General features: G+C 44.2%; 1 protein-coding gene across 13 annotated transcripts in view; it reads right to left on the bottom strand.

The window, feature by feature from the left end:
• Fak (protein tyrosine kinase 2 Fak) overlaps nt 1-25,488 on the bottom strand; it is a 79,832-nt gene that overhangs the window by 10,270 nt on the left and 44,074 nt on the right. For 4 of the 13 annotated variants that reach the window (XM_077639164.1, XM_077639160.1, XM_077639163.1 and 1 more), the window contains exons 3-24: nt 23,316-23,491; nt 22,724-22,811; nt 22,313-22,389; nt 20,680-20,797; nt 19,510-19,650; nt 19,049-19,126; nt 18,551-18,655; nt 17,864-17,975; nt 16,401-16,424; nt 15,779-15,800; nt 15,628-15,689; nt 15,449-15,499; nt 14,019-14,116; nt 13,510-13,597; nt 12,508-12,608; nt 11,710-11,825; nt 10,412-10,807; nt 9,152-9,231; nt 8,911-8,942; nt 5,439-5,822; nt 3,673-3,711; nt 306-422 (exon numbers count right to left, since the gene is read on the bottom strand). In XM_077639164.1, coding sequence (XP_077495290.1) covers nt 306-422; nt 3,673-3,711; nt 5,439-5,822; nt 8,911-8,942; nt 9,152-9,231; nt 10,412-10,807; nt 11,710-11,825; nt 12,508-12,608; nt 13,510-13,597; nt 14,019-14,116; nt 15,449-15,499; nt 15,628-15,689; nt 15,779-15,800; nt 16,401-16,424; nt 17,864-17,975; nt 18,551-18,655; nt 19,049-19,126; nt 19,510-19,650; nt 20,680-20,797; nt 22,313-22,389; nt 22,724-22,811; nt 23,316-23,491 — 2,505 coding nt within the window. The remainder of the gene's footprint in view (nt 1-305; nt 423-3,672; nt 3,712-5,438; nt 5,823-8,910; nt 8,943-9,151; nt 9,232-10,411; nt 10,808-11,709; nt 11,826-12,507; nt 12,609-13,509; nt 13,598-14,018; nt 14,117-15,448; nt 15,500-15,627; nt 15,690-15,778; nt 15,801-16,400; nt 16,425-17,863; nt 17,976-18,550; nt 18,656-19,048; nt 19,127-19,509; nt 19,651-20,679; nt 20,798-22,312; nt 22,390-22,723; nt 22,812-23,315; nt 23,492-25,488) is intronic. The other 9 variants (XM_077639172.1, XM_077639173.1, XM_077639169.1 and 6 more) reach the window with 3 other exon arrangements.

Genomic DNA, 25,488 nt, shown 5'->3' with positions numbered 1-25,488 from the left:
GTGCTGCCATCAGTCTTCTAGCCAGCTTTTTGTTTAGCCTCCAAGTCTTAGCCCTACAAGTGAGTGCTGACAAAACACATCAGTTACATGCATTTTCCTTTTTTTCCGGCACATCAACAAGTCTGCTGCTTGTAGGTTCGTGCGACTTTCCTTACGCACTAAAACACATCCTCATCCTCCAGCTAATTCCTTTCTCGTAGTTGATGTTGCAGACAACCAGACCAAGATAAACATTTGTGCACGCTTTTTTTTTTCCGTCTCTCCGTCATGGCACAGTCCTGACAGGTAGCGGCGCTCGCACTCACGGGTAGAGGGTCGAAGTGGGTGGCCTCCTGGTTGAGCCAACGGGAGTCCTCCTCGGTCTCGCGCTGCTGCATCTGCAACCTCATCTCCAGCAGACGCTGCTCCAGGCCGTCGTCGTCCTGCACCACACCCCGTACACCCCACATGCACCATGTACGAGAGCTGGATTTCTTCTCTTAACACTCTCCTCACTGATTGCGTATCACACATGCCACATGCAGGGAGACATTAATCACACCTGCTGAAAAAATGTTGTGAGAGTGCCCTGATAATCCTCATACCTTCTGGTTATGGCCCAGGTGCCCAAGCCATTCTCCCACCCAACCCCCTCCGAATTCCCATCGTGAGGCCACCCAACCTTGATGGCAAGCTGCCTCACACCACCATGCTCACTGATCTGCATCTCCAGGGACCACCTTTACAACAATGCAGTCTACACCCCACACACTACTAGACAAGCAATGCACTAGTCTAGTTTGGAGCCACACATAATGTAAGTCATTTTTATCAATGCACATACAACACCACACAGTTTTCAGCCATTAGTACCGTATCTACTTGCATATAGGTCAACCATTTATTATTTTTTTTTTCAGGATTGTGCCCTTCAAACTGACCAATACGGGAATCATGGCGAGGGTGAGGCACAAACCAGGCTACAAAAGAAGCCACAGCACCAAGACGGTTCTGCAGAAAGTCCTGCATTCTGCCCTTTGAGCTTTCGAAAACTACGGCTGCCACTGCTGCCACCACTGCCACCGCTACTGCACAAAGGTGTTGCGCACCCCTACTTTTTAAAGCGAGCCGCACAAAAGATTCCCATATAAGGCTTTTACAAAGATGAGAATGGAGCCACACCACATAATTTAGAGGCACATATTGTCATTAAAATGAAACTTCTCTGAGTTGCTCAGCTGCACGGTGAGTCATACCTCCTTAATGCAGGCGGTGATTCTTGGCAGTTAAAGGGACACTGAGGAGAAATTGAAGTTGGCTTGTATCAATAGAATAGCAGCTCCTAATCACAAAACGCCACTCTTACTGAAAACAAAGCTCTTGTAAGGTAGAAAATAGCAAGAACAAAAATACAGGTATCGCTGCCACAGGCCAATCTCACAAGTACAAGCGTGATGACGTCATAGGACAAGAGACGCCACCTTGGAAGAATTTTCCTTCCTCCATGGACACCACGAATCTCTGAGGCTGGCAAAGGAAGGTTACGCAGTTCAATATTGAAGTAAGTTTTGTTTTGAAACCGACAGTCCACTTTTATCACACTTTTATCAAATGTCCCAAAGCGACTCAGGCTATGAGGGACAGCTAATTTAATCCACTCACAGCACACATCTGGAGGTATATGCAAGTGAGCGCGAGAGCACGATCCAGTGGACCCCATACCTCTGGAGACGCGCGGAACCCGTTGAAGTGTCGTGCGTCGGCTTTCCTTTCAAGCCGCCAACTTTAAATGCGAGCCCCCTTGAGCACCCATCAGTTTTTTGTGCAAAAAAAAAAAAAAACCTTGGATTCTCTTCAATGCCTCCTGCTGCACCGTGCAACGACGTCGTTCAAGGAATCACAATCTATTGGCTCCAAAGCCTCGGCCAGCCTCCGAAGGGCGCGACGCGCCGACCTTGTCCTGACCCCTCGCGACTCCCCGCACTGGGGTTACATTTAATTAGCAATGGTTGCTCACTCAGGAAGGGGAAAATGACCCGCCGGTGCCTAACCTAACCATGCTCCCTCAAAAGCATCGCACACTCTGTGGAGCTGAGGTCGCTTAAATGCAGGCCGGAGTTTTTTTGAGAACTTCATTGTCGGGTTCGGGAACGGGATCCATCATAATGCTGGCAAGATGCAGGTGCAAACGTAAACAAAGCGACGGTAGCGACCCCCGATAGATGCCTTCAATGTGCGGTGGCGGTAGTTTTCATTTCGGCTGCTGGTAGATCGCACCGCTAGCCGCCAGAAATCACGGAGTCCGCGTTTACGACACGTTTCATGTCACTCCATCCTATGACGTCATAAGAGGGCAATGAGTTTGAATTGCAGCGACAGGAAAAACATTTTCAACTTCAAATCCATATTTCTTTGAAATAAATGCATCTTTAGCTCCCGGACAAGTGGCAACAAAGCCATGAAATGCCGAACAATCAGATTTTGCTAACAAAACAAAATTGATAGAGTTCTCACTTTCCCTTTAAAGGGGGCTGTCATCTTACAAGTGAAGGCATAAAAAATTAAGCAACTTCGATGTCACTGAAACGTGCATCAGATAGCAGCTGGGGCGCTTGTATGGTGACCGATTTTTTCGCAGTGCCACCGCAGCTCTGGAATGTGGCACACTGTGCCGGTCGCCTTAAATGCATGTTGGCGGCTCAGAATTGTCAATGGTTGACCAATACAACCTATTGACCTATACGCGAGTAAACAAGGTATGTAACCTGCTGCCATGTGTTTCGCTAGCAGGCAACAACAAAGTGGAAACACCACTTGAGAGACAAGCAGTACCAGTTTTCGTACAATATCCTTACAGTCTTCGAGGTGACTTCCCACTTTTTTTTTTTTTTTCATATACAAAGGTCATCTATCACACTTCCTTTTCCAGGCACATTGCAAATTACGATAATTCAAAACCAAACTGCACCCAAAAATTTATGCAGTGCATTTAATAAAACTAAAGACTGCTCATGACGCACTGCAAAATGTCTGCTCATCAGAAATCACGAACAATGCTAACTGGCAGCCAAGCTAGAGTTCACTTATTGTCTAGTCTACACTGCTTCAGAACTAACTTTGCTTAACATAAACAATATTTGTGCTGGGTGATTTTATAGTATGCATATGTCGCATCAACTAATTGCAGTGTGCTTCCTCATCAGCACTGCTGAGAACTGTGCAACATGCAAGTGGCTTTCAGTATTCTCTCTTTCAAGATTAAGCTGCACACAGGAAAATCATACAAACTACGCAGAACTAAACATCGCTAGGTATGAAAAAAATTTTTAAAAATAAAGACGGTACAAAAGGCCAAGCATCAATGCCAAAATCACTGCAAGAAAGAAACTTGGAAGAAAAAATATAGACACCACACAAGGCAATAAAAAGCAACTGTAACAATGCACAAACAAAAAAAGCACCTTACAGCTACTCTGACAGGCATGGTACAAGCGCTTGCCTCACAGGGTGGCCGACATTTCCTCCATGCGGGAATGAATGGGGTCAACATAGTGGGCTTACTAAATAACCAGGCACTGAGGCTACTACAGGATCATGCCAGAGGTAGGGGAAGACCACTACACCACACACACACAGCAAACAAAAAAATGACAAGCCAAACAAAGCATGTTCAAGCAGGCTTCCAAAACATACCACGAGGTTGTCGTAATTCTCCTGTTCTAGGACGAGGTCCTGAAAGGTGCAGTGAACGGCGTCAGCGGAAAACATGCCGAAACCGTCGGTTTATTTCAAGCCTAGCATTGAGTGAATCTGCACAGTTATTTCCTTACTAACTTTTTTTAACATCATTAATAACCATTGCCGTGGAGAATGAGTGAGAATGAGGTGCTTTGTAGCAAGAATTTTGCAGCTTTCAGCATTGAGCTCATCCTATATAAAAAATTTAATGAGTAAGACGTGGAAGCATCTATAGATCTTGTCCGAGATCTGCAATGCAATAACACAAGCAGCCTTGAACGCGAGGCATTCGAAATCTTAAAAATCTTAAGACGACTTGGTCACTTACTCATAACATTAAAGTACTTCTAAATCAATCATGCATATACGAGATGACCTGCATAATATCATCATCAATTTTGTAACCCTATCGTTTTTTACTGCTCTCGCTCTCAAAGTATTCCACATTATGTGCAGTTAGTGCAGCCTATAAATGGAAACTTTTCACCGACCACTTTGATTCTAAATTCATTTCGTTCATACAACCTGAAAGATGCAATTTATTTCACACGATTACTTCAAGTGTGGATATTTTGTAATCCATGACAGAACATCTTCGTTGTATGCAGTCTGTTCCAGGTTTTTCTGGGCTGCAAGCAGAGAGGTGATCACCTCTGTTGTAATGCCTGCCATGATCCTTTGAGATGGAGGAGTCACTTGAAACAACAGCCTGATTTTCTCCGATACCCGCATGTGCAAGCACCAGGAACTAATCAACTAACTTGGAGCTGCCCACAACGAAAGATTTTGGCATTATAAGGCTGGTAGCTAGTCCTACTAACGGGGGACATGGCTTTCATCAAAAAATTTTTACTTCTTATGTATTTACATGCAATTTTTTGAGCCTATCAGATATCTTTTTTTACTGCTCTCCCAAAATTTCAATGTTGTATCTCCAGAAAATTGATTTCTAATATATATTTTTCTTCTAAATCTTGTGAAAAGGCTAAAGAGTTAAGAAAATGTGGCAGACGGCTAATTCAACTCTCACTGAATTCCTACTAGCATGCTACAGGGCAAGACATTTAAAAAATTTTTCTCTCAAAACCACAAATTTCAGTTTTGAATGTTTTGCAATGCAGTGTCCATATCACCCTCCCTCACTGAAAAATCTAACCGTGAGGGACCGAAATCCACCTTGTGCAATAAACCCCACTGTGAAATTTGGTCTCTCGTAGATAGATTTTCCACTGAGGGAGAGTGAAGTGACGAAAGGCCCTTTTCCAAGCATTTCACTTCAGAAGAGCTGAGCATAAGGTCTTGAGTGAGCAGATTTCACATAAGAAAGTTAAAACTCATAAATTTTAAGCACAAAGAGTATTGATCTGCGCTCAGGAGTGCAACAAAATAACAGCAGTGAAGAAATCTGCTCTTCAAGGCGAGTATCTAGGCAGAAAACCATAACACGGAAAATCCCCACTCTACAAACGTTTTCCAGCAATGCACAGCTGGTGAGGTTTATAAAGCAATTTATTTAGAGTACTTCCCGGTCAATTTCAGGAATGAAATTCCGGGACAGCACAAAAAACTAGGCATACAAGCGGATACAACAATTATCAAAAATAATTTTTCAGCCATTTTTGGGAATTTGAAAGCCACGACCCCCCTTAATATTTGAGACAGGGAAGAAATGCCACAAAAAGTCCACGAAAAGCTGCTCGCTGAGAGAAGAGGCCATTGACCTGTGAGGCGAGGCTTGACCTTTGACCCGCTGCCACCGCACCCACACCCCCACGGGGAGACGCTGACGAGGAGGTAGTGCTTCCCGCCACGCTACCACCCCCCGTGGTGCTGCTGCTGCTGGCGTCGGCGTTGCTGCCGCTGCTGCCCAGTACACTGCTCCCCAGGGCACTGCTGCTGCTACCACCACCACCACCTATGTCCTGTACCGTGAATGTGTTGGTCGGCGAGGCTGGTGCCACGTAGGCCCATGCCGGCGGCAGGCTGCCGTCATTCTCCTGCAGGAGCTGCGCCAGCACCTCCGGCGTCTGTGCAACGATGTACGTTCCGACGGTCGGCGTCGGAGTCTGCGCACGGCTGCCACGGTCGACGGGGTGCCTGGAAGGCTGCAAAAAAGGCTGAGCTGAGTTTCTACAGAATGCTCGATTAAAGGGGATTGGGAATACTAGCAGTTTCCTTGTTCAAAGCAGATTTGAAATGAATAGCAATTTTTTAAAAATAACTTCAAAGCGAATACAGTAGATATCCTGTTTAGACGAACTCGAAACTCGGACAAGGTGAACAGTGTGAGACCATTTAGTTGGTTCCCCATTGGGTTATGTTAAAAAAATCCACTTGAGAGAAACTGCTTCGCATGTGCTTCGGTTAAGAAGACCAATTTTCACAGTGACTGTGAACACCGGTGACCCTGTGCAATGGCACTCATTGGCGTCTGAGCGGCACAATCGACCAAAGGAAAAAAATTTACACGACGGTTACGACTACGTAACGCGAGAGTCAGCGATAGCTGTGTAGGCATTTAGTTTTAGCAGGCGGCTGTTCCAAACAGAGCCACCCATAGGGTTATGTGAGCCAGGTTGACCGTGATATAAGGGTGCGTTAATGACATCCACTTGGTCGGTGGATATCATTAACGCACCCACCAGTTATGCCGACGGCGACGTCGTGGCAGCCAGGGATGGGCGCCTAACTGCCATCGCTGTAAAAATATAAAACATTTCCACAGAAGAAAGGGCACCCTGAAAAGATAGCTTCTGCACAACATCGCGCAACTGTGCGGGGAAGCTGTTTAGCGGGCGCAAATCTCCTTTAAGGGAAGCTTTTTTTCCGATGTGGCAAAGGCAAGGCACCTTCGTCCCTTGTAAAAGAGTTGAAATCTGGGCCAGTTGGCACATAGTTAGGCAAAAAAAAAAAAAATATCAAAAATAGACGAGGTAGAAGAGGAGGAATGCACACCACAACGATTGTCAAAAACAGAAGAGGGACAAGAGGAAGAATGTGTGCATTCTTCCTCTTGTCCCTCGTCTGTTTTTCCGCCTAACTTCGGCCCTTGCTGCGCGCCATGGCGCAGATGCCGGATCTCAGTATCACTCGGTTCTCATGCCACGCGTTGCCTCCAGCAGACTAAAAGGCACGTAAGTGCGAAGTGCACCCACTCGCTGACTTGGAGCTTAAGCAGTTTTGAACCGAATTTTCAATTTGCACAGCATCACGGTATGCGTTGTCGCGGCAGATATGGCTGGATACTAATGCCACATGGTCATTGCCTGAGGTGGACAGAACTACACAAAGCGCCTGCTCGTAGAGTTGGTAACAGCTTCACTGCTGAAGAGAAGCGTACACCCAGCTGGGTACGTTCAGAGTGCTTGAAGCCTCAAAAATAAAGTCAGGAAAAAAAAAAGACACAAATAGCAGTCGCTGGTGAAAAAAAAAAAAGTGAAAAGCAGAAAGCTAGACTAAAGCTGTTTTCAAGTAGGATAACGTAACTTTTTTTGCATGTTCTCACTGTTCAGCTCACTCCATGTATAGTACCACATATGTTTCATATGGAATTGTCCTCTCTCTACAAGGCAATTTTATTCACTGTTTTCACGTAACATATATTTGGAAATGCAGAGCATGCTCACATATCTTTTCTGCAGGCACTTGTATTAAGCCGAACAAATTTTCTGGTCCCTTCAGTTTGTCTTAAAGGGTGTCTACTGTATTTCTAATAATTCTGCCGGGCAAAAAAGATTAATTGAATGGCACTATAAGCATTTTCCAAATCATGTATTCTCCTAACACACAAGGCCATTACATGAAAAAAATAGACAGTACATGAAACTTTGTCAAATTCATTGAAGCAGTGTTGACTACAGTGGACGACCGATTTTTCAGACTCTCTAAGGACCACGAAAATGACTGAAAAATCAGGCAGTCCGGAAAATCAAAATTCACTGAGAAAATCACAAACTTATCACCAACATGCCGGAGGAAGAGGTCAGTTGTATTGCACACATTTTAAAGTTCCTCATGACTAAATTTTACCACGCGATATGTGCACAAACGACGGGCGGCAACTGCTTTCACGAGCTCAGCCTGGCTGTGCTGCCCTGAGGCATGTCACCAATGAACGCATGGGAACTGCGCTGCGCCCGCAGTACAGTGGGCCCTGAACGGGAAAGCAAAGACGGCGAAACAATAAGAACCGAGAATTAGGCGAAGCAAGCGCTCCGTCGGTGTTGGCCTTCATCATTAGGCCTAGAGACTAGAGCCAAAATTGTCATCGTATCCAGCGATATGCACCCTGCGGTGGCTTGTGTGTAATAAGTAGTGTCTTGCCTATCATCGAAACGCCAGCTGTTTATGATTTTATGATAGAAAAGTCAGGGTTGGGGCGCATTTCGCAGCGGGTACGCTGACCTCGCTTTGAAATGCACCACCATTTCCTCCCGCTCTTGCGGTCTCTGCGGCGCCGTATGCCTCCCACGTGCTTCGCTGCTATCTCTTTCCGTATTTGGGACAAAAGACTCGGCACAGATGAGTTCTGCAAGCTCTGACTACTGTTCAAGTTCGTGCGGCGGAAGACATTCAAGAACAGTACGAATTTGAAACCACGCGGGCGCAATGTGCCGACTCTCGTAGAATTCCAGCATCGCAAGTGAAGAGGCTGCCTTTAAGCTTGAATTTCATTTTGTTTGATCAAGTTTTCGATCACTCCAGCAGTCTGAATTAATGAGGTTCCATTGTACACATTATATGGTGGCTTTGGTATTGGCAGCGAGTGCGAATGAGGTCCAAAAAATCGAGCAGTCAGTTGGGGTGCATCCGAAATTTCAGGCGCTTTTATACATTGCCTCTATGGGCCATGTCGCAATGCGGCGAAAATGTCCAAATAATCAAGCATGTCCGAAAAATCAGGCGGCTGAATTTTCGGTCGTCGAACGTATCTGAAGAGGAGGTACAGTGAACTGAAACCATGCAAAGCAGGTGTTCCAGAAACAATATTCGCTCGAGATGAATACTTCGAGGTTTCGAATATCAAACATTCGAATCAAATATCAAATACCAGTTTACTTTGTTTGCTTACTTGATTGCAGTTCCATGAGCTGGTACAACACGATCTATGCCAAAGTGTGGAAACAAATGGCACCTACGACATCGTTCATGTGCACAAAACTTCACAAGCAGCACAACAGCACTCACGCTTACCTTGGGGGGTGGTTCATCAGATCCAGAAGAACCTGCAGAAAAATAACACCAATGTTATAACACAAAAGAACCCGCAGAAGCCTACTTTCTTAGCTCAAAAAGCTAGCTCTTGCAAAGCCCTGCAAGTGGCACTGGTAAAAGCTGAAGTGTTGTAAAGAAGACGCTCGAAACAGCTGCCTTCATTTAATACATAAATGGTCAAGAGAAAGCTGCCCAAAAGTGGAAACTTGCAACAACTTACCCCAAGACATTGCCTGAACCCTGCGGTTTTCTCGGCGCATGGTGTCTTCCAGCTGATGCCGCTCTTCAGCCAAAATTTCACTGCAAGGACAGTGCAGCGCAATTGATTTACTGGCTGCAGGTGTGCAAAAGAATATTTTGATTCACAGTGCTTTACATTTACATCAGTGTCTCAGTGCATGATGTAAGGAAAAACAACCAAAGCATCCCAGTGCACGATCAACCAACTCAGCTTCCAAAGAAAGTGCAGGGGAATTGTAAAACTTCCAAATCACAAAGAAAAGTAATAGTTATAATGTCTTACAATACAAGTAAATTGAAACACAGTGGCAGGAACAACAACAAGCCACATGTGGTAACTGATAAGCATTTATTACACTAGAAGTGCTAGCAGGCACCTTTTTCTTTTGTGCCCTTATCAGTATTCATGCTACACATGCTTCATCTAGCCTTCAGAATGGCTGTGGACTTCTTTGCTCTAGGCAGTACCATGCAAGACATTGGGGTGGTTCACTTTTCCACTATTAGATCGTGCCAGTGTGTGTTTCCAGCTGCTCATGTGAGGTAGTGAAGAAAATTAAATGTAGGATGAGGCATATGCCCGGTCAACATGAGGGTGAAAACAACTGCAACACGCACGCACGCACGCACTCACACAGCATCCTCCCATGGCCCATTCTTACTCCCATGCAGAGTTTTTCACTAAAAACTGAGCAATTTTTTTTTAAACTATGTTTTTTTCAGTTGAACGAGTGCCTTTTCTGGCATAGCATTGTCAACAACGTAGCGCATCAGAATAGAGCTAAGACACCCTAACTAGAAGGCAGGTTAACTAGTAATGACCAGGTTAATTTTTAACTATTACAGTTAGTCTACTTATTTATTGAGATGTGTATAGCTCACCGTAAGTAATAACCATATCACTTTTTGGAATTTCGAAAATGCCATTCTGGTTGCCTCTGAAACGCAAGGAATTCTGGGGCCGCACATGGCCGAAAGTGAAGTGAAGTGAAGAAAGGGCACTAGCCATGCCTACGGGCGCGCCCACCTAAAAGTAATAGTTAAAAAGTTGACTATTCAATATTAGTTAATCAGCCTGCTAGTTAGCATATCCCTAGCTTTATTGTGATGCATTACACTGCTGACAATGATATGCCGAAAAAAAGCAATGTAACTCCAAAAAGCCTATTTTATAAATAATTGCTGGCTTGCATTCTTAAGTGAAACATCTCGTAGAGTATACGATAACACGTGCATTTACCTGAGCACCTGCTTGACGTCTCGGAAGCAGGGCCGCTTGGAGGGCTCGTAGGCCCAGCACTGGGACATGAGGCTGTAGAGGCGCGGGGGACAGTCGGGGGGCAGTGGCAGGCGCTCACCGTCCTCGATGCGTCCGATGACGTCGTTGTTCTTGACCCCCTGGAAGGGCTTGACGCCCAGCATCAGGATCTCCCACATGCACACGCCAAACATCCAGACATCGCTGGCAGCCGTGAAGCGCCTGAAGTTTATGGACTCGGGGGCCATCCACTTGATGGGCAGCTTCCCGCGAGAAGCCTTGTAGTAGGAATGATCCTCCACCCAGCGCGACAGGCCAAAGTCGCCCAGCTTCACGCAGTCGTGGGACGACACCAGCACGTTGCGCGCAGCTATGTCCCTGCACACCGCACAATGGTGACTAAGTACCACGCTCAGTACACAGTAGTCTCTCAACACTTTCCATGTATTTCAGTCTGCAGGATAGCAAAAGAAAATGAGAAGAAATTCACAGCGGCACGACATGCCACATGAAAAGTAGGTTTAGTCTGACACCAACCTCTTCCTGATGACTCGTGGCTGGCAATTGAATTCACATGCCCCAAACCCATATAACGTAACAATGAAACAAGTTATACAAGTTCATGTCATACAAGTTGATCCGATCTGAGGACAAGCCGTTGCTCTGCATGTCATCAGAATATGCCTGCCATTCCACTAGGGACGTCTACATGGGACAAGGAGGAAATACTGCCGGTATTTGCTAAATATTTGACGAAGTTCTGAAAAACTTCTGCTCCTGATGCAGATGAAGCAATTATGCAAGGAAAAACACAAAATGAGTCATACGGCTTTTTACAGACAAGTCATGGCAAAATGTGCACCATTATCAACACACGCATCTTCAAATTCTTAGCGTAATGCATCATCCCAACTATGCCCACTGCAGCAGCCCAACTATGCCCACTGCAGGACAAGGGCCTCATCCATATCCCTCCAATCACCCCTGTCCTGTGCCAGCTGCGGCGTCGCAAAGTTCCTAATCTGATCTGCCCATGTGACTTTCTGCCGCTCCCTGCTAAGCTTGGTGAGTGAAATATATACAAGAACAGAATCCACCATTTCAATTCATTACTCCACTGTACAGGTACAGTACCGGTACTACCACCATATTTCAGCATGTTATAAAAACCAGGAAGAGAGGGAAAGCCTCAAAGGCAGAGAAATGCAACCATGGCCCCCTGCAATGACCACAGGTTGTTACCCACTGCAAGCGCAGAAGCAGTCTGTGCTGGGGCATACCTGTGGACATACTTCTTGCTCTCAAGATAGGACAGCGCGGTGCTCAGTTGGTAGGCATACTGGATCAGCGTGGCCAGGTCTAGCCGATGCTTATTGTTTTGCAGGTACGCTCGCATCTGCATTGCACCAACACACAGCGTCCCCCCCCCCCAAAAAAAAGTCAACATGTAGACAACGCAAACAGCATGACACCTTGCCCAGTGCAACTAAGCAATGGATGCAGAAGCAAAATGAAATAAAGGTGGTTCAACATGAAAGAATAGCCATCCCAGTGACTTAAGTGGTGTAAGTCAAGCTTGTTACAGGGTGTGAACAAATGTGCTTCATAATGTGCCAATTCATTTCCTGTACGCATGCTTCTTTTAGTTCCTGTTTTGTTCTATCTCGAATGACTCCCTAAAAAAGTGGCCCCATTGTGATTAAAATCCGACAAAAATGCACCAACTCTAAGCCCTGAAATGCAAGGGCTGAAATGTTAGTCATGTCTACAGAAATTAGACAGAGACAGATCAGGCACATAAATCCTGTATGCATAAGCTTTAGAAGGCCAGTGACACCCCACTGAGTGGGCAAACATGACACTGTCGGAGTAAAATATAGTTCAGATAAATCGATAATTAAATGTGCAGAAAATGACAGCAATTTAATCATGCTGATTTCTCATAACTTTCACTGACATCAGATAGTAAATGTAAACAAAAAAAAAATCAATCTTCTTCACTGCACTCGTCCACTGCTTTATTCTCACAATGGACGGTCCAGCTATAAATCAGGCTGCAACAAGGATTTACCACCCACCTCTCCATGCTTAGCCAGTTCCATGACAATCCAGATCGGAGAGCCTGAGCAGATGCCAATGAGCCTGATGATGTGGGGGTGATCAAACTGCTGCATAATATCTGTAACACAACCATCACCCTGTTTGAGTACATTTCTGTAATATCTGTTAACACTGTCATCCTCCTGCTCCATGGAAAAACCGAGCAAAGGAAGCGGCAACATGAAACAAAGACAAAACCACATGGAATATATCCGAAGCTTCTTACTCATAGAAACCCGCTGCTGGAAAGGAGAGCTGGTGTTTAGTTGTGTATGTGAACAACAGTTGCAGCAGCATATTTACCATGTGACAAATACTGAATACGATCACACTGGAGAGGTGGTACATGCTGATATGTACACTCATCATTATACGATTGTGTTACGGGGAACAAAAAATTTGAAAATGACCCTACAAAGGTGTATCCATGACCGATAGCCTTGCAAAGATCAAAGGACTAAGGTTATTCTCTCTTAAAGTTGACAACTTGCCTCGCCCTGCCATCTGTTAGCCATCCTGGTTTGCCTAGAGGGATGAGTTACTACACTACTACACTAGACAAGCAGCATTTCCTCAGTTCTGAGTTATTTTTCAAAGTTAAGTGTAACTGTAGAAATTTCAAAGCAAAAGATGTGTGCGTGTTATTACATGCACTTATCGATCAATTAATTTCTATAATGTCATGCTGCATCATTTCTCTAGATTATTCAGCAATATACAGCCCCTTCATAGGGCTTCTCCTGTGGCTCAAAACGCCACAAGTGACACTCTCTATTGCATTTTTCAGTGCTTCAGCCCGCGCTCAGGATCACACGAGGGTGGCCCCGACAGGTGAACAGTCAATTAAAAATATTCGACCCCAATGACGAATCAAAGAACCCTAGTCTTTTCTTCCTTCGTCAGGAGGCCCAAACAGAATTCTGTACAGAAAAAGAAAAACTGAATTGCTCCACTGAAAAGAGGATGCACAACCAACTCACAGGCTTCTTCGAGAAACTTTTCGCCCATGGATTCCTCTGTCTCCACCTTGCAGGTCTTGATGGCCACGGGGACCACCTGGTTGTCTGCCTGTGGTTAAGCCCAAGGGTGATTGATCACTACACAGGCATTACACAGCCTTACATACAGGCACTACACAGCCATATTACAATACACAGGCACAACACATGTACTACATATTTATTATGCAGGCACTACACTGGCATTACATAAACAAGGTCAAAGGATTCAAGTGTCACAAAGATTGTGGTACTGTAACAAGGGCACCATCACGATACTGGTAGGCATGGAGAACTTTACCAAGAAACTGAGAAACAGAAATTACAGCTGCCAAAAAAACTTGCAGGTTAACACAAAGCACGGGCATTCTGGCATCTACTACAACACAGAGCAAAACAAAATGAAAACTGCAAGAACTGACGACTTTTTTCTAAAGCCAAAGCTTCAAAATGTTAATCGAGTATGGTGTATGCAGGTCACAAGCGCATACCTTTGAGGTGTAAGTGCCTTTGTGGACGTCTCCAAACTGGCCTTCACCGATGATGTCTCCAAGAGTGATGTGGGAACGACAGAGTTCGTAGTCTTTGGCTGCGGAAGGCAAAGGGTATTTCTTTTATGAAGCATGCAGTGTAAAATAAAGGACTAACAATAAAAAAAAAATCACGAACGGTTCAGCTTGGGGTCAATCACGAATTATTGTGCATTAGCACGGTTAGCCCTGGTTTTACATGGTTTATCTTGACTTCCTATGGTTTTGCTTAGCTTGAAATGGCTTACTTGGTTGATATATCATATGATATAAGTTGGCATGATACTGCATCACTTTAGACTTGTACTGCAGTATAAATGGTCATTCTCTACATTCATAGATCTCTAAGAGTCCTCATATAGCACTCCTGGTGCAGTGGTTCAGCGGTTAAGCTATGCGCCACTGCCCTGCGATGGCAGGTGATGCCATCAGTGAGGCTTGTGAGACTCATGTTGCTTTTCCCCAGGAACCTCTCACAACTAACCATTAACTGAACTGCCACCTGAAACAGTGGGCAGTCTGCTGACAGTCCAGTGCCACAATCTGGGCAGGCAGCGCCACAATCTGGGCAGGTTGCCACCTGCCCACCGGCAAGACCAGGGACTGCACAAGCTGATTGACAACGGCTTTTCGGGTGAATGGAAACTTTAGTGCTGGCACACTAAAACATATCTGACTTCTCATTCTTTATCTGTGCAAACCATTGATACTTAAATGAGATCTGTTCCTAATAAAAAGCAGCAGTTTGTATACTTAGCATTATTTTAAACCAATTAATATTTTTAGCAGCAAAAGGGAGTCAAGAAAGAGAAAAATCTGCAACGCAAAACATTAACAAATGACACAAAAAGAAGAAAAGACAGACACAGTGCCGCGCGCCTAGTTGTCTTTTCAAGCAACATTTTTTTTTTAATTCACTGAGAGATATTCATTCTCGCATAGAATCTGCTGATATGCTTCTATACTACGTGAACCAGTAGAGAAAGTGGATGACACTGTCGCTTCCATTGCTTGATCCCATTTATGTACCGCTGAAAAAAATATGAATGCGTAACGACTTGCCCGACGTTCGTACTACTAATGTGTTTTCATTTCTGAGTTCATTAACTAATACCAGTCTGACCTTACCAATGCCATGGTGGTTCTGCTTGGAAAATGGTATCAGAGCTTATACTGGAGTTTAAATACTAGCCACAAAAAGGGTTGACTCTTCAGTCATTGTGAAGTGTGCCTGTGATAGAGTGCTATTCGAGAGATATATATGTAAACCCGATCCTGTTACGGCCTCAAAGAGAGGCCAACGGTATGTACTAAATAAATAAATAAATAAATATGAGATCTAAAGCTTGTTGTTGTTGTTGCTGCGAAGGGAAATCGGAACAGGCACTCACTCGCAGGCGTTGAGTAGTCCCCCTCTTCGTCAACAATCTCGGCATAGTCCTCTGAAAAGCGAACAGGCCTGCCTGATGAGCAAAACCTTTTTAACTTGCCACAGAAGCAGTGGAAACAAAACCTCAACAGTTACATATACTAAGACATCAAGGACAGCACTGTTGACTGCCTCTGTTACCTGATACTCCATGCTTCTTTGAACTGGAGGGGTTGGAATGATTCTTGTGCTTGAAGCCTGACCTAAAGAGAGAGGAGCGTCGTGTATCATTTCCCTCTTCCCATGCCTACTGCCAGTATGCTCGAAATAGAAGGTGTCAGAGCACTCATACCTGTATTTAGGGGGATGTGCATCTGAAAGTGAAGTATGACATTGGATTAAACTCTGACCATGTACAGAACTGTCAAAAAAGTAATTTATCAATAATTTTGTAGCTTGTGTGGTAGTATTCCAACACACAAATTCAAAATTTACAGCACTATTAAACAATTTTTTTTCCCTCTTTGTAAACGTAGAGTGACTTACAAGCAACTAAAGAATTTCTGCAAACTGCACAAAAGGCAGCATTACAAAGAAAACAAAACAAACTTACAAAAGCTCAAAAAAGCTGTACACTAGCTTTGGGGCCAAACCACCATGTCAACGAAAAAGGACATTTATGGAATTGTTAAAACTTGTGGTCGTAAGTGCAGGTAAAGTACATCTGGATGGCAGAATTCATAAACAAGTGTGCACCTATGTCCAGTGGTTAAAAATTCTCAGTAGGCACTTGACAAGTCCCACACACAGCTATGTTGAGAAAAGGTACTTTTATCCTGGACATGTACTGCATTAGTATATGATGTTATTAGGAATCAAGCGGGTGAGTGAAACTTAGGCTAGTAAAAAAAATTAAGTTAGCCTCAAAAATTGGCCCTGCAAACAGCAACCAGGAAAAGGAGGTGTCAGCCTACCTTCTTCAGCTTCCACAGTGGCTTCTACAAGGACAGAGACAAGCAGCACAACGAGAAAGCAGGGTCAGATGCAAGCGTCAAAGGCAGGACAATGGACAGACAGCAGACGTGGTTAGCAGAGGTCACACAACAGTTTTCACAGCCAAATTCCTTACACACAGACATTCATGTACAGTCCAGTGACGCTGTCACACAAAGGTCACACTTTAAAACTCCATTACATTTTTCTCAAACACACCAATTAGTATGTTCAGCAGTATGAAAGTATACTAGAATATCACCTGTCAGCCCACTGGGAGGTTTCACCAACTCCCCATAAGGGAGCTAAACTAACCCAATGTATTTCACTCTTCTGTCCCATCTGTAGAATCACTGAAGGGCAACTCCAGTGGTTTTCCGAGATTCATACATTCCAGCAGGACCACAGCTGTTTGTTTTCTTCAGGCTCCTTGATTTTTCGCAGCAAATGTTGAACGTGCACAGCACCTTTTTCCACTTCAAATCAGTCTAATAGCTTTCATTTTGTGACCCTGACTGGGCCTATTTCTACAGTCAACCCCTGTTTGTGATGCCATAACCATTGATTATTCGTTGATAGTTACTAAATGAATAGATTCTGGGTATGTTCTCGGTAAATTCAGACATTTCACAAACATGGTGGTGATTGCTCACAGGTGCTAGCTAGCCCAGCCTTTCAAAGAGTGCACAGGAGCCTTGCTGATGACAATTGTGGCTTCATATCTACATTACAGCAAGTAGCACCTTTGACCAAGCAGCCCACATTCAGTTGTGGTTCTGTTTTTTTTTTCCTAAAAATGTTTTCCTCATTTTGCTAGGAAAATTGTTTATTGAAATAATGAGAGGAAACTCCAAGGAACATAATGCAACCGAAACTTCAAAAATTGAAAGATCCCCCTATACAGCTGCCCTTTATTCAAAGACTCGGTGAACTGATCAGTAGTCTGATTACTTGAGTTCCTTTCAAAGTGCTCTCAACTTTATTTGAAATGTTCCCATATACCCAATCCCACAAACTACTGCAATTTACTCAATACTATAAAGTCACCTCCACGCAATGGCTGCAGATTACATGCTTAAGGTTAAGGCAGATGACTAGGACAGCAGCACATAGCACACTACATGTCATGGTAACGCAAATCGCACGAAACGGCACTCGAGCATGCAGAAGTTAAGCAACACAAGCAGCAAGATTACACAACAAACAACACGCACTACAAGAGAAACAGAACAAAGACAACGGACACGAGTTGAAAACAGAGTAAGACAATGGACACGAGTTGAAAACAGGGTTAGCACAAGCCAGCACAAGTTAAGCGCCGCAGCATTGGCCTCTGCATGGCATTGGATGTTTAAGCATGATCAGTAAGCATATAAGAAAAGTCTGCTGGACCCAGAAGATTATCGCTGTATGGCTTCAGAGGCTGTAATATAGCATAACGTACCTTTCCGGCTCCAAAAAGAAGCCTGTGTTCCCTGAATAAGTCGACAATAGCCGTCCACCAGATCCGCAATGCTTTCCGCAATGGCCAACGAAGGGCAGGAGATGCTCAGCACCTGGCAAGAACGGGTAGCTTGCTCTTGTACTAATTCGACACATGGTGGATGTTCAGTAGAAAGGCAAGACTAAGTCATAACATGAGGGCTACGTCTAAAATGGAAGCATTACCTGCGTGAACAGCTGCATTATAAAACGTTGAAAAGAAAAAAAAATGTGCAAGTAAATATAGAAAGAATATGGTCTACACATTACAAAAGAAGGCAGCTCATTTCAAAAACAGCACTCTGCCAACTAAGCTATTGCAACATCCACCTTTCTTGAAGACTCCACTTTAGTGCAAAAAAGACACCAACAGCCGATCTCACCTCCCATATTACAACCAAAATTGGCATGCATGGTGTTAAAGAAAAAAGCTGCAACTCTACCGATTTGTTTTAATTTTCTGCTCTTACTTCCAACTCATCTAGAGTCATAACGCTGATTTCACATTTTATATATGACACCACACTTTGGTTGTGCTTTCCCCAGTATCAAGGACTAATGCCCTCTTGTTCATCAGAGGTAGGTAAGCAATTTTGAAGTAACACACAGCGGTCATGAAAGCCAACCATAAACCGCCACGCTTGCTCACCTCCGAGGCCCCAGCGATCTTCAGTTGGAGCACAGGTTTCGGGCTGACGTCGTTGACTATGGTCTGAATACTCTGCACCTGCTGGAAGTTTGCTATGTGGTTCAACTGCAAAGGTAATGTAGAGTAGAATTTTTATTATTACTACTATTACTACAGCTTCTAGTAGCTGATGGAATAACAAATGAAAAGTTCATGCACTGCAAGCACAGAGCAAGTGCACTACACTTAAAGCGAAGAGAGATAAATGAGACAGAGACAGAACAAAGAGAACAGAGAGAAATACAAGTGTGCCTTCAATGTCCTAACACTGTCCTGAACACTTCAACAAACCATTCGAATGTATGGCCGTGATTCTAAGGGTAGAAGTGCTTTTGAAGGGCCTAGCACAATGGCTATGTAATGAGAATGAAGACTTATTTGAATTTTGCTAAGCAGTCCACAAGAATACAAAGTATACCACACATTCTTTTTTTTTTCCACACAAAGCAGAGCACTGACCTGTCCATTCCTGTCTGTCAGGTACCCAATGCCAAGTTCTTGGTTCACAACCAATTCCACAGGTACACTCCACCCAGTCTGCAGAGAAAATCACAACATAAATTTAAAATTTACCACAGAGCTCCTCCAAACAAAATTATGAGCGAACAGGTGCTTATAGTGCCAGATGGACCACTGCTACCATCTGGACTACTGGTGATACAAAATACACAATGGAAGACTAAACACGTCGGTGCATGTTAAAGTGCATGCACACATTGAAAAAATGCCTTCCAATGAAAATTAGCACTTGCCAAAGATATGAAAAACGTGGGTCAAGGGTGTTGTATTCATGGCCACTAAATGTCACCAGCATATAAGTGGCTCCGAGCCCTTACAATTGTTTTCGACACTTTCAAGGTGCCCCAAGGACCACAGTTCATGCCCGCACATTTCCTCACCCAATTATGACAAGGACTCACTCCGAGGGCACAGGAGAAGGTCTCCCGGTCGTAAGGCAACACTTGGCGCACAAGCTCCAGAAACCGCAGCATGCACTGGGTCTCACTGAGCTGCGAGCACTTCTTGAAGTGCGCCTGTATCAGCTTGCGCAGATTCTTGGGCTGCAACCGGCAACAGGTCATGCAAGGAAAGATATGATCACATGAAGGTTGCAACTCAAGCAGATCCACTGGAGGCTGATGGTTTGGGATACACTGTACCACAACTGACTGAACTGTGAAATGACCTAACCTTGTATTGACATGAAAAGCAGGAAACAAAATACTAACTAAATAAATCAAGCCTTTAATGTCATGCTCTATCATAATTAGTAAGCTCTTTATTATTCAGCTTGTTCTTTGTTATCCAGATAGCTTAAGAAAAAAAGTGGAAGCTGCTGTTTGTGCCCCAGCTGTAAATTGGCCTCACTTCTTCAAAGGCACGAAAATTTAGCCCTGGCACTTAACAAACTCAACAATACAGCAGAAAGAAGTTAATTTTGCATTCAAGATTAAGTTGCTTATTTGAATGATGGCCTATATTGCAACATTATATGGCTGAAAGCTTGCGCTGAGACTTCCTAGGCAATGACAGTTTGAATATCCCCTGTAGATGCTACAAGTACATTTGTACCTGTGTCCTAAATACTGTCAAATCCCCATGTAAAAAGTACAATGTGCAAAAATGTGCTAAGTCAAAGTGCAAAGTGTGCAAAGTCGTCCATAGCAGCATTTCAAGCTAGGTACGCAAAATGAATGCTAAAAAAATAGTTTTTAGGATTGACATCCCGGCAGCTTAACAGTGGATTTAATATGCCTCGAATGTGCTGCTTTGCTTACATGATGAGTTGTTATGATAGGAATGCGTCAATAGCAATTTAATTGAGACCCTGAAACCAGTGTCAAGCCATGATGCTGAGAAATGAGGTCTCGGTAGAAATTGCAAGATGAAGTATCTGGGAGGATGACATTTTTTTTTTTTCTGTGTAATCGTGGCATGTTCCTCAATAAAAAACAGAAAATTTTTACATTTTCCCCCTACTGGATAACTTATGGCTGAAGGAAATATTAAGTGCACTTCAACATTTAAAATGTATACGACATGCTTTGTCGGAGACCAACAGGTTCCTCAGGTAAGGGAGCACGTCACACCTTGTTGGCCGAGATGATGTGTGCAGGCAGGAACTTGTGCAAGCCAATCTCCTTCTCGATCAGCTCGTAGTTGGACTTCTTGTCAAGTGCCCCATGGGTCATGTCCTTGCAAAATCTCCTGCAGAGGAATTCACCATTGGGTCACACTCTAGACCGAGCTAACATCAGGAAGTTGAGTGGTCTGTGCATACTGAACAACACCACAAGGCTTCACTCCAGACAACTTAAAAGTAAAAAAATTAGAACACCCTCGAATGTAACAGCTGCAGGCTTAAAGCTGCACACCAGTGAGAGAAAGATGTGTCACATGCGACCAATAAGAAAGAATTCTATGTGTGCCTTGACAATTTGAAGCTGAGCCTGGAAGTGTAATGGCATCAAAAAAAAAAAAAAAATGAGAAATTTTAAATTCGAGTTAAAACAGCAGGATAGAATGTCGAAGCTTCCTTCACGGTGTCTTGCACATCTGGTGTAGTGGACATCAGCTGACCATTTACAGCAGTTAAAGATATTACAGCAACATAATTTCTTCAGTCCTTATCAAGGGCCAAGGCAAACATGATAATGTTTTTACTGTTAGCAAGGTGACCTTGTAGATTGTAACATTTAGTCTTTCTTCACCAACCAAACTCTGCTATGAAATCTGTAAGTTAGATGTCGCTACGCCTGTGTCGTAACTCATTTTCTTTCATGCAAAAAGTAATTCCCTGTAACCCAATTCAGTTATGTTCAAGCAGACACTAGACTCTAACACTGTTTTTGTAAGACACCTAAGGTGGCTGGCAGAAGTACTACATTACAGGGTGCAAAATTAAGCTAGTGACATTCAATGGCATTGTCAGCCATCTCTTAAGTTCTTCACAACAAAGGGAAGGCTGGTCACCTGACATACATGGCAGTTGGGAAGCAAAAATATGCATTGGAAAGACCAGTGATGTAGCACATGAGACCTTAAAAAAAAAAAAAGACTCTAGAGGACAACGTTCCTGTGATGCTTATAACACTGCCAAAGAAGCAAAAGACACATCAGAAATGTGAATCATCACTGTCTCCTTTCCTCGACAAATCAAAGCAAGACAACTGACCTCTCCAGATGTTTTCCTCTACTTTTATCTTTGCAGTGCCATGGGCTACTGAGAAGTTTACTCATATTTTCATGCTCACAAATACAATCAAGCCACAGAATGAAAAAATTATGCGCCGCACCCCTTTTCTTATTTACCCGCAAGGTCATTCACTATCAGGCCCTTCTGAAATCGGAATATAGGGAAGAGAGTAAGAAAATAATGTTGAGATCAGGGTAAACATATATGTGGAAAAAGTGAGAAAAGTGAATATGGGGAAAGCGAGACTAGCAGATATGAAAAAATGGAAGAATAGAGAAACCCCCTAGGCTCTTCACCCTTGTTTAGGACGAGGAAGTGAAAGTGAAAACTAAGCGACATCTCAATGTTATGAGAACGCCCCTTCCTTGGATCACCTAGATAACACTCAAACTGGTCAAAAGGCAAACATGACAGTTTATGGCCACAAAATACCTCAACTCCAAAATGCACATCACAGCACTGTCTACCCTGAAGACCACAGGAGAAGAAAATAACAAGAAGATGCAGAGACAACAACAATAACTTGCCTAATTTCTAAGCAGCATAGATGAATCGCCAGGTCCTGATCCACATTCACACTTTTTCGTAGATAGTCACTCTTGACCTAAGGGCAAGGGAGAAGGCATAAAAAAGGGATCTTGCCGACTGGAGTTGGAAAAGCAAAATCACTGATGTTAACAGTCCAGCCAGATCTCCACACAAATAATACTTGCAGGGCTTTACTACACCTACGAAGTCCATGTTTTCTCTTTCAAAATGAGGCATATGTCAGATCGCAGTGTTCCTCTAGCAAACCGGCAGCGCAATGAAGTGCACATAAATACATTTTTTAAAACATTTATTAAGAAGTGGTGCATTTTTTATTTTGGAATCAAGGTGATTTCATATTCTTCCAGTCCAGAAAAAAAAAAAAAGGCAGCCATGTTCCGATATCTCACCTGTTTGTAGAAGTAAGTAAACAGCACGGGGTCTTTGTCATGGAATTCTTGCAGATTACTGAGGAGGTAGCGTACTCTCAGCTCAAACCTTAAAATGAAAGAAAAGGGGGAAAATTTTTTTTTTTTTTTCCATTACAAACAATTTTATTTTTCATGAACTGGACCTCAAAGATGATGGCAGCAAGTGAAGAATTTCAGTAAATTATTACTCATGAATTATGATTAAGCCTGTAATAAGAAAAACTTCCAGACTTTCAATCCTCCCCGGAGTGATGAAGCAACAGCAAACGTAACATAAGCTCCAAGCCCCTGCACCCCCTTCGTGTGTCAAAAATGACTTCTAGAGTCACTGCATCACTGTTTATTACAGTAAAACATAAAAAGTTACGACAGCCTGAAAGCATGCAGAGGGTATTGCAGTGAACAAACAACAAAATACTGCACATATATAAAGCTCTGAACAAAAAAATATAAAGACACACATAGAGCACCACCAGTGCAAAACAAAGAAAGACTGGACGATTTAGCCTACTTCTCTGCTCACCATTACCTCAGAAGTAACCATGACGCAGACACAGCTGCAAATATGTACCTCCAGTCGTTGGTGTTCTGCTGTGGGAGGTACTTCTCGACCACCTGGAACATGGTGGTGTCCTGGTGGAGCCACCGGACTTCACCGGAAGCCGGGTGGTGCAGACGCAGTGCCAGCAGGCACTCCAGGGGCAGGGGCCGCTCGGACAACTGCGAGGAGAGCAGACGCAGGATGCCCTGCACGTGCACGGACCAGTTAGCTTAGATTCCAATTTTAGAGCACACTTAAAATAATCACACTAAATGCAGTACATTAACACCACTTGCACCGCCTGTACATTAACAGTAATACCAACTCCAGCACCAAAGAGCAGGATCGCGATTATATGATAGTTTGGGCCAAGTAACGAGGTCCAATGCTTCCTACACGCTGCGAAACTCAACCGCTATCTCAAGTTTCTATGCGGCGCACAACATCAAGGAGAAACACAACTTTTGACTGCGACCCCTAACATCAAAATACTGTTCTACCACACAATAACAGTAGTGCAGCCAGGAAGCTTACGAATGTTCTGAAATTATTCCTAACTCTGGAGCCGTATTTATAAGCTGTACTTATAAGCAATACTGATATTTCAAGCAGACCTCACTCAATGAGAGTAAAGTAGCTAGGTCACACAGATGTCACCTTCTTTCTTACACAAAAAGGCCTCTTAAAGGTGCCCTAAAGAGGATTCTAAGCTCGCCTTTTTATCATGGGAACTTGATCTACATGATCCAAGCATTCTTAGAAACTTCGAATTATTGTCCTGTGTTGCTGATCTCCCTATATTACATCAAATCAAACTGACCTCGGAGAGTAGGAGGAGCATTTTTGCGTATTTTTGCTTCCGTGGGCCTAATTTGCGGCCATGCTGTCTGCGGCTGAAGCTATTTATTCACAGAAACCTAAACAACAAAACAGAAGTGAAAGTGAAGCCATCACGCGACTGGCTGAAAGGCACTCCACACGTTGGTTGACTCCTACTCTCGGAGGTCAGTTAAGAAAAAAAGGTTAGAGCCGGGACGTTCATCTGATTTAATAGGTAAATCGGCCACACAGAACGCTAATTCGAGGTTCCTAAGAATGCTCGGAGCGTTCAGACCGAGTTCCCGAGGTAAAAAGACGAGCTCAGAATCCTCTTTAGTGCACCTGTAGGAGATGTTAAGGATGTTTCTGTGCTATCTGCAGAACATAAACATAACTAAGGCCCGTAATTTTCTGCCACAGAAAAGTGTTTAATTCCGCGAAGTGAGAACCAATATTCTGCAGTATTCCGCGCTCCCGCGCGACAACGCATGGAGCCTTAGGCGCAGAAGCAGTCGTGCGCTTCACCTCAATGACCCAAGGTCGTCGAGAAGCTGGCTTTTCCTCGCAACTCAAAAGTCTAGTGGGTGAGCTCGGTGTAGAAATAACAGGGGAAAGAAATCGCACACTACATTTTCGTCCCAAAAAATTGGAGGGGGCACGTATGCTCCGCCTTAAGGGTATGAAGGGATAGCGTTAATGCCCATATATGCGGAATTGGTCATTCTCTACTCAACATTCATAGATCCCCGGAGGACCTCATACCACCCCTGGCGCAGCGGTTAAACGAAGCGCCACTGCCCTGCGATGGCAGGTGCTGCCACCGGTGGGGCTATTGCGACCGTGGTTTCTCTTCCCGAGCAACCTTTCGCGACCAATCATTAATTTAGCTGCCACCAACCACGGTGGTGAGTTTGCTCGCAATCCGGTGGGCAGGTTGTCGTGACGCCACAAGGTCACGTGTCCTAGGTGGCCCACGTGGCTGCTTGCTTCGCCGGTGATTTTTCGCTCACAACGGTGACTACGACGCCGGATTTTCTGCAGAAGGGCAGCCTTAACGCTATCGCGTTAATATTCTGGAGGTCGCACAGGGAGGCGACCGCGGCTACATTTATTCAGGGCTGCCGAAGAGGAGTCAGCAGCGTCCGGCCCTGGCCAAGGTCACGAGCGTTCTCCCGAGCGCGTGCCGGGGACACTTCCCGTCCTTTTCGGCATCGCGCGCACTGCCAGCCGCGCGGGTCGCTACAATGTACTGCACTACATTCGTGCAAATACGGCGTAAAAGCTAGTTCGAGCACGAGCGCGGTCACTCACGTCTTAACTGTAACACGGAGAAGAAAGACATCAGGGCTCAGTGGCCCCCTTCACCACGGTGTACGTGGCTATA

The sequence above is a fragment of the Amblyomma americanum genome, chromosome 10, assembly GCF_052857255.1.
Source record: "Amblyomma americanum isolate KBUSLIRL-KWMA chromosome 10, ASM5285725v1, whole genome shotgun sequence".
Taxonomy (NCBI): Eukaryota; Metazoa; Arthropoda; class Arachnida; order Ixodida; family Ixodidae; genus Amblyomma; species Amblyomma americanum.
This window is presented reverse-complemented; position numbering and strand designations above follow the sequence as displayed.